The sequence below is a fragment of the Osmerus eperlanus genome, chromosome 12, assembly GCF_963692335.1.
Source record: "Osmerus eperlanus chromosome 12, fOsmEpe2.1, whole genome shotgun sequence".
NCBI lineage: Eukaryota > Metazoa > Chordata > Actinopteri > Osmeriformes > Osmeridae > Osmerus > Osmerus eperlanus.
The window spans coordinates 2,417,944-2,432,850 of NC_085029.1; the positions used below are offsets into that span (position 1 = coordinate 2,417,944).

The 14,907-nt window shown below is 48.8% G+C and overlaps 1 protein-coding gene across 6 annotated transcripts; it reads left to right on the forward strand.

Annotated features, from left to right (window-relative positions):
• The first annotated feature begins 1,567 nt into the window (after positions 1-1,567).
• ldb3b (LIM domain binding 3b) lies at positions 1,568-13,438 on the forward strand. Of its 6 annotated transcripts, none has more exons than XM_062475432.1 (10): positions 1,568-1,734; positions 1,911-2,234; positions 6,503-6,654; positions 6,771-6,843; positions 7,353-7,675; positions 9,979-10,176; positions 10,628-10,657; positions 11,720-11,889; positions 12,019-12,055; positions 12,810-13,438. In XM_062475432.1, the coding sequence occupies exons 2-10, from the start codon at positions 2,139-2,141 to the stop codon at positions 12,904-12,906; spliced, it is 1,176 nt and encodes a 391-aa protein (XP_062331416.1). In that variant the 5' UTR covers positions 1,568-1,734; positions 1,911-2,138; the 3' UTR covers positions 12,907-13,438. The 6 variants fall into 6 exon arrangements, with proteins under 6 accessions (XP_062331416.1, XP_062331420.1, XP_062331417.1 ...); XM_062475436.1 differs by lacking the exon at positions 7,353-7,675 and adding an exon at positions 9,182-9,204; XM_062475433.1 differs by lacking the exon at positions 10,628-10,657.
• Positions 13,439-14,907: the final 1,469 nt, after the last annotated feature.

Genomic DNA, 14,907 nt, shown 5'->3' on the forward strand with positions numbered 1-14,907 from the left:
CAACATTCTGGTGTTTAACACGCCCCCTTTAACACTTTAGCCTCCTCTAGTGGTAGTTGTTGGTAGGCTGTGTTGTGTGTGTCCATGTGTGTTGTGTGTTTGTGTGTGTTTGTCTGTATAATCCCAGCCCAGCAGTCGTCTACTGTTTCCCAATCCCCTCCAGAACTGTGTGGACACACTACCTCTAGTACTCTACAGACACACACACGAGCACATCCACATATGTGTGCATCACAACACACACATGTACTGCACACACACACACACACTTGTCTGTGCACATTTAGATGATGCTGATGACACATGTTCCTTTCTAGCCTCCACTGTCACAGTACACTGTTACTGTCTCTCTCTCCCTCTCTCCCTCTCTCTCTTTGATGACATGGTATTAGTGCAGAAATGTTTTCCATCCCTCTCTCAGATAACTCTATGAGATCATTCTGCTGTACTGGGTGACTGGTCACTCAGGTGTCCCCAGAGCACAGTGTGTGTGTGTGTGTGTGTGTGTGTGTGTGTGCGTGTGTGTGTGTGTGGAGAGAGAGAGAGAGAGAGAGAGAGAGAGAGAGAGAGAGAGAGAGAGAGCAAGAGAGAGAAAGAAAGAGGGCATGTCATTCTTTGTTTAAGCTCCGGTGGGCTGTGTGATATACTGTCCTAGCTTGTTGGGAAAAGAGACATTTCAGTGTGTCTGTGTGGCGTGTGCGCATACTCACTAAGTGTAAACCTCCATCATTCAGACCAAATGCCTAATGATAAAATGAGTGTGTGTGCTTATTATTTCGCAATGCGGAGGTGTCAGGTGGCTGAGCGGTTAGGGAAGCGGGCTAGTAATCAGAAGGTTGCCAGTTCGATTCCCGGCCGTGACAATTGACGTTGTATCCTTGGGCAAGGCACTTCACCCTACTTGCCTCGGGGAGAATGTCCCTGTACTTACTGTAAGTCGCTCTGGATAAGAGCGTCTGCTAAATGACTAAATGTAAATGTAAATGTGTCAGAGATAAGCCTTGATTCAGCCTATATATGCAGGTACACGACTTCTGCACTGATAGATGATGTTTTACTGCACCATCACAGCAAAACCAGGCTCACACCAACAGCTTGTAATTCCTGAACATGTAAATGATCTGCACTGCTGTTTATTTACATCATGAGAATCTCTCGCTCTATCAACCACACACACACATTAACGAGAGATTATTTCTGGGGAGGTGTTTCTGAGAATCAGAACAGAGTCATTTGTTTCCCTTCTAAGATCTGTTGGAGAGACCAGTTAGAGAGTGAAAGAGAGAGACAGAGAAAGAGAGGAATAGAGAGATAAAGAAGTATAAAAGGGGGGAGCGAGATGGGGAGAGAGAGAGGGGGGGATAGGGGAGAGAGACAGGAGTCTGGAGACTCAGGAGGTGATTATGACGTAGTTGAAAAAAGCAGAAAAAGCTAAGTGCTGAGGACAGAGGTATGAAAAGAGGGGTGGAGAGTGTGTGAGAGAGAGAGAGAAAGAAAGAGAGAGAATGTGTTGCAGTAAGAGCAGTCTATATTGGCTGTGTGCATCATGGGAGGCCTTCCATGGCTCCTGTTCCAGCCCTTAAAAGGCCCAGGGGCTCTGCTATTCTTAGGCTGTCTGTCGCTCATCCTGCACCCTTCAGGCAAGACCTCCCCACCCACACACTTTAACACAAATTACACACCTTATTCACACTGGATTTCAGGTTTTTACTCTGGGTTGTTTCGCGTTCTGAGGTAAGAGAGGCAGGCAAACATTGGGGAGTTTCAGGGTTCGTGACAAAGTTTTGTTCTCCTGGTGAGGACAAAGAGGTGTGTGTGGGTGTGCTGGTCTGAGTGTGTTTGTGTGTGTGTGTGTGTGTGGGGCTTGTGTATGTTGTTCTCTCTTACGTGTGTGTATGTGTGTTCACCAGGCTCCACAGCCCCCCCTCCCTACCCCAGGTGCTTGTCCCCACCGCTGGGTGAAGAGAGAGAAAGACGAACGGGGAAAACGTCTGGAGAGAGAGCAGCAGAGAGCAACAGCCTGCGTTAACAGGCCAGCGGGAGACAGCGAGTCAACGACTCACAGCAGAGCAGAGGGGAATAACGAGAGAAGGAGATAAAGGAGGAATATTGCTGTGTTTTTTTGTCTAAAGCTAAAGATGAGTACATACACAGTGACTCTGAGCGGCCCTGCTCCGTGGGGATTCAGACTACAAGGGGGAAAAGACTTCAATATGCCCCTCACCATCTCCAGGGTGAGTACACTGCCTTCGAACTGCTCTTCTATTCTACATCCTCAAAAACTCACTTTAACCTTACTCTATAAGTATATTTGTGCATGTGCATGCCTACTTTGTATCTGTGTGTACATGTGTGTACATGTGTGTATATGTGGTGTGTGTGTATAAGGGTATTGGTGTGAGTGCGTGTCTATGTGTGTTGGTGTGGGTTCATGTACTGATGTTAGTGTGTGTGCCTGTGTGTACGGGTATTGGTATGCATGTGTTGGTGTGTGTACAGGTATTAGTGTGTGTGTTGGTGTGTACGGGTGTTGGAGTGTCTGTACGAGTGTTGATGTGTGTGTGTGTGTGTTTTTGTGTGTGTACAGCTAGTAGTGTGTGTGTGTGTGTTAGATGAGCAGGGGTTATGTAATGTGCAGTGACTGACAGACGGGGATGGACTGACCTCCTGAGTGTTGTAGAATGGGGCAGAGAGTACTGCGTTACACCTTTACCTCCCCATTCCTCTCCTGTCCTGCCTCCCTCCAGCCCTCTGCTGCTGGAAGCCCTGTCAGGGTTAAAGGGGTATTGTTGTCACCTCTGGCATAGCCTCCATCTGATGATGACTTTACAGTGTCTCTGGAAATAGCAGTTTGGGGGAGATGGGGAGGGGGTCTGGGGGAGATCTGGAGGGGGACAGAGGATGGGGTCTGGGGGAGAGAGGAGGGGGCAGGGGGAGAGAGGAGGGGGCAGGGGGAGAGAGGAGGGGGCAGGGGGAGAGAGGAGGGGGCAGGGGGATAGAGGAGGGGGCAGGGGGAGAGAGGAGGGGGCAGGGGGAGAGAGGAGGGGGCAGGGGGAGAGAGGAGAGGAGTTGTGCTGGAAGGGGGCAGCAGAGGACACAGGGAGTCGGGGGGGAGGGATGGTAGGGAACACTATCTGTGGAAACACAATATTTATAACCTTCCAAATAATTCAGTATGGATGTATGTATGTATGGAGTCCCAGGCTACCACACAGGGCTGGGTATGTGTGTTAGCACGTGTGTAAGACTGACTCAGGTCATCTTTGTACTGTCTATTCTGAGTACACACATTCTGAGTGTTCCCGTCAGCATGAGTGTTCATACCTGTATGCCTGTGCAAGCACAGGTGTGTGTGTGCAGAGTACCTTAATTTCTATGGGATGAGTCCATATGTCAGTGCTAGTCACTCGTGACTCCAGACATGTTTATTGTTGTCTGATCCATAGCTTTAGTGGGCAGACAAACACTGATCCATTTCCAGTAATGTTGTGTTGGGCAGGTGTTTAGCTGGAGCAGGGGGCACAACGTGGCTTGTCAGGCAGCTTATAAACTAAGAGAACTCTTCACATTCTTATTCAAGTCAGACACAAGAAGATGGTTATATCTACCTTGATATGGAACACTGAGAAGCTCTCAGGATACTGCTAAGGTGTCTCAATTCTGCAAGTTTATGAACTATTAGATATGAAATGGTATAAAATTTAAAATCACGATCATAGTGACCAAAGTTGTCAGTATTATCATAGGATGGTAAATGGACTGCATTTATAAATGGACTGCTTTTATAGAGATCCTTTAGGATGAGTGTCCATTAAGTATTTATTTTCAATTGTTTCTATTGAGGAGAGGGCGTATGCCAATGTCTTGAGCCCTCTGAGCCCTACCACTTTTTTGAGCGGCGGTTGCTAGTTGAAAATCTCTGAACTCTTCAGAAAGGCGCCGGTGTCGTCACTGTTTCTCCTTGTCAGCCAGCTAGCCAGAGAGTTGAAAATGTCTGTTAATGGTTAGCTAATAACTTAAATAAACCGAGAGAATACAAAAATATTGTTTGAGCTACTAGCTAGACTAGCTAGCGGTCAACAGCTGATGAAGCACAGGGAGGAAGCGCTTCCCAGCTCTCCGCTAGTACATTTCTGCCGGAGAAAAATAGCATGTCCAATAAAATGACGGCATATGGTAATAAATAGGTTTATGTGTGCGTATTGAACTGTAGGGGCCGTAACAGTTTGATAACTTACCGTGGATCGTTGCAATACATATAAATATAATTATATAACTACATGTATACATGAAACCATGCATGTATTGCATAATTGAAAGTTTATGTAATATGGCTGTCAAGCGATAAAAACTGTAATCTCGAATCATCGCATGATTGTCCATAATTAACTGCAAATTGTGTTTTACCATGTGAAATGGTTTAAGGTATTGACAACAGACTGCAAAATTAGGCGACCACTACATGCTGCTGTGTCATTGAAGGGTATTTCTTTGCTGGTGAAAGGAGATCATTTACAAAGCACAAACAAGACTTAGGTTATGATCTGTGTTTTTATGGAACAAAGCCCTCCAATTTTTCTTTTTATATAACAGAAGTAATGTTTTCATTGACTTGTGAACATTATACCGTGCATCTGTAGACGGTATCAGTACTTGACAGACATAATTGAATGTCTTTCATCTCCAGCCAGGATTAATGTTTGTTTCGTTTTTTATGTGTTTAATGTCAGTTGTGAATATTCAGTGATTGATCTTGGGTATGAATGATAGAGAAGTATGTATGTGTGTGCGTGTGTGTGTATGGTCTAGTTTGATCAACATGTTGCAGGCTGAGGGTGGTGAAGTGGAATGAGAAAACATTGCTCTTTCAAAGGCAAGATGAATGCCCCGCTCCAAACAGGTGCACACACAGGTCTTCAGATCACTGATACAAAGTGAGAGGGATTGACAGATAAACAGAATAAAAAATGCTTATGATGAGAAGAAATGGCTGAAGAAGGAGGAGAGGGGAGGTCGAGAGAGGAAAGGAGGGAGAGGAGAGGGGAGGTCGAGAGAGGAAAGGAGGGAGAGGAGAGGGGAGGTCGAGAGAGGAAAGGAGGAAGAGGAGAGGGGAGCAGAGGAAAAAGGGCTATAACACTTCCCAATGTGGTGCCCTTGAAACATAATTGCATAAGGAAGTACTGTGTAACAGGAACTTGTGATTACTTAACTGAAATACATATGTACTGCCAAGCATTGTTTGGTTTACTAGTTGTGGTAGTATTTGGTTCTTCACTGATCCCCAAGGGATATCTAAGGCCTATACAGGGATGTATGCATATATTATCACACATATTGCTCATTTACAATGACATGATTTACAATGTAATTGACAAAAGTATATAATACATGTTTCATGTACACAGTACTTCTGATAACACTGTAACAGTAGCATAACACTATAAGTAGCGGCGTAACACTAATGTAAAGTGTAATCAAAAAGGGCAAAGGGTGATGTAAAGAGAGACAAGTGTGAAGACAGACAGAGGGAAGTCCTTATAGAGTGACAGTAGCAGGTGAAGAGGGGGGTGGGGGGGGGGGGGGGGTTGAGTGGGGTCAACAAGAGTGAAGCAGTCTTTATTTTTAACTCTTTAACGAGCTGCATGTAAGCCTAGACTGTATACCTCTCGGCCCCATGCCCATGCCCCGGCCCCAGCTAGCACTGGCTACAGTACAGCGCCCTAGCTAGCTGTGCCTACAGTACATACTTCATCCATACCCCTGCACATACCTACATGTTCCTTTGAGCAACCTAAACATGACCTCTCCACCTGGCTCCAGCCCTGTCCACTAACCACACAGGACCCCATCAGCCCCAGCTCTGAGGGACGGTTCCAGTTCCTCCTCCAAACCCAACAAGTTTCTCATCATCAGCAACAAGGAGTATCCTGCCCAGATCATAACTTTGCCCCTTCAGCTTTGCTTTACCACAAGAGAGATGGGAGAAAGGCAGTGCAGTTGAAACAGCTGATTGTGTTTGTTCTGAATCCCACTCCCATTCCTCTCCGCCCCCCTCCTCCTGACGAGCCACGCGCGGCACGAACAGGCCCCGGCTAGTCTCCGGCTAGTCTCCGGCTAGACTCCGGCTAGACTCCGGCTAGTCTCCGGCTAGTCTCCGTTCCCCCTGCCAGGAAACAACCGGGACTCAGGTTCTGCTGGCTTGGTGGGATAGTTGGAGTGGATCCGCTCCTCCAGCACTGGGCCAAGGAACATAGCCCCCCCCCCCCCCCAGCACCCCTAACCACCACCTCCCCCACCTCCCCCATCCCCCACCCAAGGGACCCATGTTGTGCCCTTGCTTACCTGCTCAGCTCATACCTCACTACCTCACCCCTGTATAAGGACCATGCAGATCCCCCCTCATGTGTGTGTGTATGTGTGTGTATGTGTGTGTGCGAGAGAGTGTCCCTGTCTCCAGTATAAACATGCCCTCACCTTCTCTCCCCCTGCCTCTCACCCCCAGATAACTCCAGGGAGCAAGGCAGCAGGGGGCAGCCTGACTCAGGGCGACATCATCTCCTCCATCGACGGCATCAGCACCGATGGGATGACACACCTGGAGGCCCAGAACAAGATCAAGATTGCCACCAACAAACTGGTGCTCACCATGCACAAGTAACCAGTCCAACATTCTTGTGGCACCATTGCTTCACTGTGAAAGGCTGTATGCAGATCAAACGTCACTCGCACTCAACGTGTAAAAAATACACTGTTGTCAAATTTCCTTTCAGATCTAGACGTCCTAACCTTTCAACAGGAATTCCAAGAATGGAGTCTCCCATGTCTGTCATCCCCCACCAGAAGGTAAGCACATACCCCCAGTTCCCCCAAAGGACGAACGTAGGGGCCAACGATTGTACTCTAGTGCCCTCTAGTGTCTTCGTACACTAGAGTGGACTATCTCGTTGTAATGATCAGTGACATATGCACTATTGTAAAGCTCTCTCTTGGAAGTCGCTTTCGATCAAAGCGTCTGCTAAATGCATAAATGTACAGCTACTGTAGAACCGCCTTTAGGCTGCTCTCCAGGATGGGTCTGACGCCGGGTCAACTAGGCACCGAGATTCTGCCCCACCTGTCCCCCTTGTCTCCCCCTGTCAAGCCCTCAAACCCAAGCATAGTCTACCCTGTGTCCCATTCACACACAAACTACTGACACAGAGTGGAATCAAATTCGGCAAATCTCTCTCTGTCTCTCTCTGTCTCTCACTCTCTCTGTCTCTCTCTCTCCTTCTGTCCCTTTTCTCAACACCTCGGCCCTTTTCTGTTCCTCTTTCGCCTGTCTGTCTGACTCTCCCACTCTTCCTGTGAAGGAGGGAGAGGTGAATGTTGATAAAGAAGAAGAAATGGAGGCACCTGTGAAGTTTGGAATCCGATTGGCTAAAAAACCCTCCAAAACCAACCTGCTCCCAGAGGAGTCTGTGCATCGCTTCCCCCCCGCCCCCAAGCCCCCCGCGGTCTCTCCTCCAGCGGTCTCTCCTCCAGCGGTCTCTCCTCCAGCGGTCTCTGCTCCAGGCCAGTGGGGGCAGTACAACTCCCCCGCTGGCCTCTATTCGGCCCAGACTCTCAGAGAGATGGCCCTGCTGCAAGGCATGCTGGGGGAGGGGGCGGCGGCCAGTGGACTGTCTTTCTTAAGGTTGGTGATGAAAGGGAAAGTCCTCAAAACAAAGTAACCAATAGGGAATGAAAATGTGTATCGGTGTGCCCCACAGCCCCTCACCACAACCTCCAAATGAAGACCCCATCCAACACAGTTTAGCAGGCCTCACACGCTCTCTAACTGGGAACTTAACTGGCTTCTGTGATGGAGTGGAACACACTTGACAAATGTGTGTTTTAGGTGGAGGGGGGGGGGGTTGCACTGGCACTCACACCTCTTACCCCCACCTGCCCCTCCTCTTGTGTGTGTGTGTTCACATTAACAGGACCGTGATGAAGAATTCTCAGAACATTTCGTCATCATCCCAGAACACAGTCCTGTGGCACGTGCATGTGCGCCCCCCTCTATTGTGAGCGTGAGGGACACACCTGGCCAGCCCCAGGGGTCACATGGAGAGGGGCGCGTACCGAATCCTCAGAGGAGCTGCTAAACACACACGGACCATCACGCTCTTCATGAAGATACACACCTGCTTGTAGCTCCTCTGGGTGCTTTAATAGGGTGGAGGTGTTCCTCTGTGGAGGTTATGGACTGGAGGACCTTGCTTGTGGACACTCTGAGGGACATGGCTGTCGATGGATTCACAACAAGAGCAGTGTTGTGGTGCCTGGTTAGGTCTGGTGTAGGTCAGGAGAGCTGGCTGGGAGCTGAGCGATGTCCTGGGCTGCCTAGGTGAGCGGCTCATCTGTCAGTCTGTCAGCGTGGCTGGGGACGGGGTGACCAGCTGACAGTTAAACGTGTGTGTTGTCACGCCAGCGTCCTCGGGTACGAGCAGGGGCCGGCCCTAACCCTAGCACACACACAGGAGCAGCTGTTCCCCCCGGGGGGGAAATGTACCACTCCCCCCCCCCCACTCCCCCGCCTCACCCCCCCACTCCCCCGCCTCACCCCTACCGCTCCCTCACCTTCTCCTGACTCCCCCTTCCTCTCCCTCACCTCCCCATCCTCCTCCCGCCCCCCCCCCCAACGCCCCCTCTCCATCCTGGGAAAGAGCCCGTGCACACTCAGATTACCCTCATCCCTATTGATGGATGAGTGTGCACATAAGTGCTGTAGCTCTGCGTATGTGCCAATAGCATAAGCACATGTTTGTGGGTATGTGTGTCTGTTTGTGTTCATGTGTGTGTAACACGTGTCGCCCCCACCCCGGTCATGTGACTGAGGAGCGCCTGCCCCTGTCAGTCAGTGTGGGCCCTGTTGCAGGGAATTCTGGGAATTGTCAGTGGGATAAGACCCAGCTGCTATTCTTACCTGCAGGACATACACTGCATCCTGGCTCACATACACAACCTTCAGGATTTATTACCATGTAATCTTTTCTCTCTGTCTTTTTCTCTGTCCCTCGATCTCTTTATCTCTCTTTCTTTCTGTCTCTGTGTCTCTATCTCTCTGAATGTCTCTCGGTGTCTCTCTTTCCCCCTCTCTCTCTCTCTGTTACTCTCTCTCTCCACCACTCTCTATCCCTCCCCCTCTCTCTCTCAGGTCATTGCAAACACGGCCGCAAAGTCAGTACCACCTGAGTGTGCACAATGTGCATGAGCTCTGAGTGTGTCTCTGTGTGTGTGTCTGCGTGTGTGTTCATAGTTAAATGTATGGCATCATGCCCGCCCAGCCTGTGAACACTGTTCCATTAGTTACTGTGGTGTTCTAGCCATCAGTAGGAATCCAGACAAGGTGTTTGTCTCTGGTTCGGATGTGTGACCTCAGCTTGCAGTCTTTGTGTATGATTCCCATGATTATAACACCAATAACGGTTGTACATTTGTTGTGTTCATGGGTTCATGTCAATGCACCCCGTGTCTACTGTGAAGTCTGAACCTACATGGGTCATTTGTCCACGCAAGTTTGTAACATTAAATCTATCTGATGCTGAAGTATGTGTATCCGTATGTGTGTGTGTGTGTGGTGTGTGTCTCTAGCGTCTGACCTAAACTAAACTGGGGATGATCCTTGGTTGTGTACCAGCAACAGTTTGCAGTTTACAGTGAATACTAATGATTGGCAAGCGTGATGGAATGTGTCAGTGTAGGATTGTTATATTGCTTAGTGGAAGTATAACGCTGAATACCTGTGTGATTCTAGCAGGAGAACAGTAGGTGGCGATAGAGAGTTGTACTTCCACCAGCCTGACATGCTCCCTCTCCATCCCTTTCTACTCTCTCCCTCCCTGTGTTTTCCTCCGGTCGTCTCATCCCACAACCACAATCCTGGTGCCTTGGGCCCCTTCCACCTATTCTAACGCCTGACCCGAACCCTGACCCCTCACTTTCTAACCCCAGTACGGAGTACGTTCCTAGCTTCAACCCCATCGCCCTGAAGGACTCCGCTCTCTCCACCCACAAGCCCATCGAGGTGAGGGGCCCTGGGGGCAAGGCCACCATTGTTCACGCCCAGTATAACACACCAATCAGCATGTACTCTCAGGACGCCATCATGGATGCCATCGCAGGACAGTCCCAGGGGAAGGGGCATGACGGGTGAGTCCACGCTCACCTGCACTGCCCTCCGCCTCACCACACTCTCAGCTGTCCACACGCTCATCCCCTTCTCCTCACACACACACACACACACACTAACCCCTAGCCCGGGTCAGCTCAGCCCATGCCTCACCTGAACATTGAATCCTCTCCTGTATTGAGCAGCGGCCCAGGTTTTTATTCCACAGAATGGGGGTCTCTCAGGTGTGAAGCTTGACAGTGTAGGAGCAGGTCATGTGATCGTCTCACGGTGATGAAAGACTGGGAGGTTCTCTCCGGTCCTCACCGGTGTTGTGTTTCTGGATTTCAACTTGTCATCTGTGTCACTGCCATCTCTCCTCTGTCACTCCTCGCTCCGGTCACTCCATCCACCATCAACCCAACCACCAACACCTGTGTCATCTAAACCTCCTTCCCCACACCCACTTCCTGTTTGATCATGTGACCCCAGAGAGGAAGCCCCAGCAGGTTCTCCCCTAGCGTAAGTACCGCCCACTCAAGGCCCACACATCTGGAACGACAAGATGTGTGTCTTCCTAAACTGTCTGCAGGGCTCCTTCAGTCTGTCTCAAACTAACGGTCCCGTGTGATGTCATGGGACTGGTGCATCCTGAAGGCCACATGTCCTTCTGTCGGCGTGTTTCATGTGTGTCCACAACAGAACAGGTTCTTGGCCCCCACTGTTAGGACAGTGAAGGCCGTGAGCAGTAGTCTAACACCGTAATGAGTCTCTGATGGGGACAGAGTTTGTTTAACCAGTCAGTGTTCTCGGGAGCCATCTTGGAAGTGTTTGCTATTCACACTGTGTTCTTCTCATACAATCTGGAAGGCATGATGGAGATTGGTGATGGTAAACTTTGTTGGCATGATGGTGGGTTGTACCTAACACCAGAACCAGGGTCTTACTGATTCTAATCAGAATTTGATTGGTTCTTCTGACATGGGAATGTTCTGAGTAGCCTGTCACCCGTTAAACTCTTCTCTCTGAACCATTAATCAAGCACTGTGTTTGGAGAGCAGTCACACAGATATGCAATATCACTCCAGCTGAAGGAAGCGTGCAGGCATGCATTTGAATGTCCTGGTGGACATTTACTCCCTCATTCACTCATGCACATACTCACTCACTCACACTTTCTCATTCACTCATTCACCCACTCACTCACCCCCACACACGCTCACTCACTCACACACACTCATTAACTCACTTTCTCTCTCTTTCTCTCTCTCTCTCTCTCTCTCTCTCTCTCTCTCTCTCTCTCTCTCTCTCTCTCTCTCTCTCTCTCTCTCTCTCTCTCTCTCTCTCTCTCTCTCTCTCTCTCTCTCTCGCTCTCGCTCTCTCGCTCATTCACTCACTCACACTCTCTCATTCACTCACACACTCACACACCCACACACACACACACTCACCCACTCACACACTCATTCACACACTCACTCACACAAGCATACTGGCACACACCCCATACATCCATGCCCCCCCCCCACACACACACACACATTCGTGAGTGGAGTGGTTGCTAAGTGTGACTCCCTCCTCCAGTGGCTCCCTGCCTGTCAAAGAGTGTGTGGTGGACAGCGCGTCCCCCGTGTACCAGGCTGTGCTCCAGCCCAACGAGAGGAACCAGGACATGTCTGAGTGGACACATCGTGCTGCCAACCTGCAGTCCAAGAGCTTCAGGATCCTGGCTCACATCACCGGCACTGAATACTGTCAGTACCCCACCTTCACCTGCAACCTCTCTGTCTGGCTTGGAACCAAGCTCTCGTCTTTGAGTGTAACCTGTGTATCCCCCCCCCCTCCCTTCTCCTCTCGCTCTTCTTTCTTCTCCCTTCATGCAGTACAAGACCCAGACGAGGAGGCCTTGCAGAGGTCGAGGTGAGGAGGAATGTTTTGGGACAGGAGGAAATGGAAATGAGATATACATGTATCCACAGACGTGTGTGTTATATCCATGCTATGAGTGTGTGTGATATCCACAGTGTGGTGTGTGAGTGTGATATCCACAGTGTGGTGTGTGTGTGTGTGTGTGTGTGTGTGTGTGTGTGTGTGTGTGTGTGTGTGTGTGTGTGTGTGTGATATCCACAGTGTGGTGTGTTTGTGTGTGTGTGATATCCACAGTGAGGTGTGTGTGTGTGTGTGTGTGTGATATCCACAGTGTGTGTGTGTGTGTGTGTGTGTGTTTGTGATATCCACAGTGTGGTGTGTGTGTGTGTGTGTGTTTGATATCCACAGTGTGGTGTGTTTGTGTGTGTGTGATATCCACAGTGTGGTGTGTGTGTGTGTGATATCCACAGTGTGTGTGTGTGTGTGTGTGTGTGTGTGTGTGTGTTTGTGATATCCACAGTGTGGTGTGTGTGTGTGTGTGTGTTTGATATCCACAGTGTGTGTGTGTGTGTGTTTGTGATATCCACAGTGTGGTGTGTGTGTGTGTGTGTTTGTGATATCCACAGTGTGGTGTGTGTGTGTGTGTGTGTGTGTTTGATATCCACAGTGTGATGTGTGTGTGTGTGTGTGTTTGATATCCACAGTGTGGTGTGTGTGTGTGTGTGTGTGTGTGTTTGATATCCACAGTGTGGTGTGAGTGGTGTAGTTGACTGTCTGACCTGCTGCTTGTCTGGTCTCTCTTTAGGGAGAAGTTTGAGTCAGAGGTGAAGGGTCCTCGCTTTGCCAAGCTGAAGAACTGGCACCACGGACTGTCTGCACAGATCCTCAACATCCAGGAGTAAAGTGATGTAGGCGGAGAGGAGAAGAGAAGAGGGGAGAGGAGAAGAGGGGAGAGGAGGGGAGAAGAGGGGAGAGGAGAGGAGAAGAGGGGAGAGGAGGGGAGAGGAGGGGAGAGGAGGGGAGAGGAGGGGAGAGGAGCAAATAGGAGAAGAGATTATGGGATGTGAGTTAGGTTGGTAGACTAGTTGAATAGTTTGTGAGACTACTTGTTAGTGAGTGCTGATTGTTTCCCTGTTTTCTCAATATTTCTGTTCAGTGTGTATCTATCTGCTGCCAAGAATGTACCTCTGCTTTTAGTCGATTTTATCTTTTTGGTTTTGTCTCTCTTACGTAAAATATAGGGATTTGTACAAAAAGTATTGAAGATATATTGTATAGCTAATCATGTAACTTCTGTGACTAACACACCAATACAAACACTCGCTTTCTGAAGAAGAAGAAAAAGTACGCTAATACACACACATACCAAAATACAAACATGAAGAACTGTACTGTTAACAATGTGAATAAAAACTTTCATTAAACCAAATCAAATTCATTTAGTTTTGACTGTGCACCTGAAACTGAACACTTAGATGACCAGTATCAATTACAAACTAAAAGTATTACAAACAAAGCCCTGTAGATGAACCGTTCTGATGGGTCAAGCGGGGAGGACAAGGAATGATGTTGCATACTCTTTACTTGGCCCCAAAATCCCTGAGTTTCCCTTTTCTGACAGGTCTCTGTTTAATGCTGCGTCATGACGCAGGCGATCTCCTGCCCACCAGGGGGAGGTATAGCTACACAGAAGAAACATGATAAGAACGAACGCTTGTTTTTCCAATTTAACAGCAGAATGTCAGGAGCACAAAACTAAACGTATACACACAGGCTTTGTAACTGTGTATCTCTGTTGTGATATACAGATCATGTATTCACATTATTTTGATAAAGCTTCTTTACTTTAAGTCTAATTCATACAGGACGCACTAACCTGTCCTACCTACACAACACTAGTCCTACCAACCATCACTAGTCTTACACCATCACTAGTCTGTCCTACACCATCACTAGTCTGTCCTACACCACCACTAGTCCTACACCACCATTATACCTACACCACCACTAGTCCTACACCATCACTAGTCTGTCCTACACAACCACTAGTCCTACACCATCACTAGTCTGTCCTACACCACCACTAGTCCTACACCACCATTATACCTACACAACCACTAGTCCTACACCATCACTAGTCTGTCCTACACAACCACTAGTCCCTACACCACCACTAGTCTGTCCTACACCACCACTAGACCTACACCACCATTATACCTACACCACCACTAGTCCTACACCATCACTAGTCTGTCCTACACCACCACTAGACCTACACCTCCTCTAGTCTGTCCTACACCACCACTAGTCCTACACCCACCTCTTGTCTGTCCTACACCACCACTAGACCTACACCACCACTAGACCTACACCACCACTAGACCTACATCACCACTAGTCCTACATCACCACTAGTCCTACACCACCCACTAGACCTACACCACCACTAGACCTACACCACCACTAGTCCCTACACAACCACTAGACCTACATCACCACTAGTCCTACACCACCACTAGACCTACAACACCACTAGTCTGTCATACAGCACTACTAGTCTGTCCCACTCAAAGTGACTGGGTCCAGGTAAGCAGTGTCTGGAGCTTGTGTCATGAGACCCATCAGTGTGGAGTGCTGACTGGGTCTGTCTGGAGGGCAGAGAGGGGGGGTTGTTGATGGAGGGGGGTATCATGGAGTAACTAAGATGTGACAGGAGTGAGTAAGCATTTTCACATCTCACAACACCAAAAAAGGCTGCCTTTTGGTCCACTGCCCTCTGTCTTTGCGTCACGTTGTGTGGGATGATGCAAGTCATGAGGAAACGAAGGGACAGGGTTAGAAAATTGACTTTCAATAAAAATACGAAAAAATTCTTGATCTATTGTAGAATAGGCATTTTATTC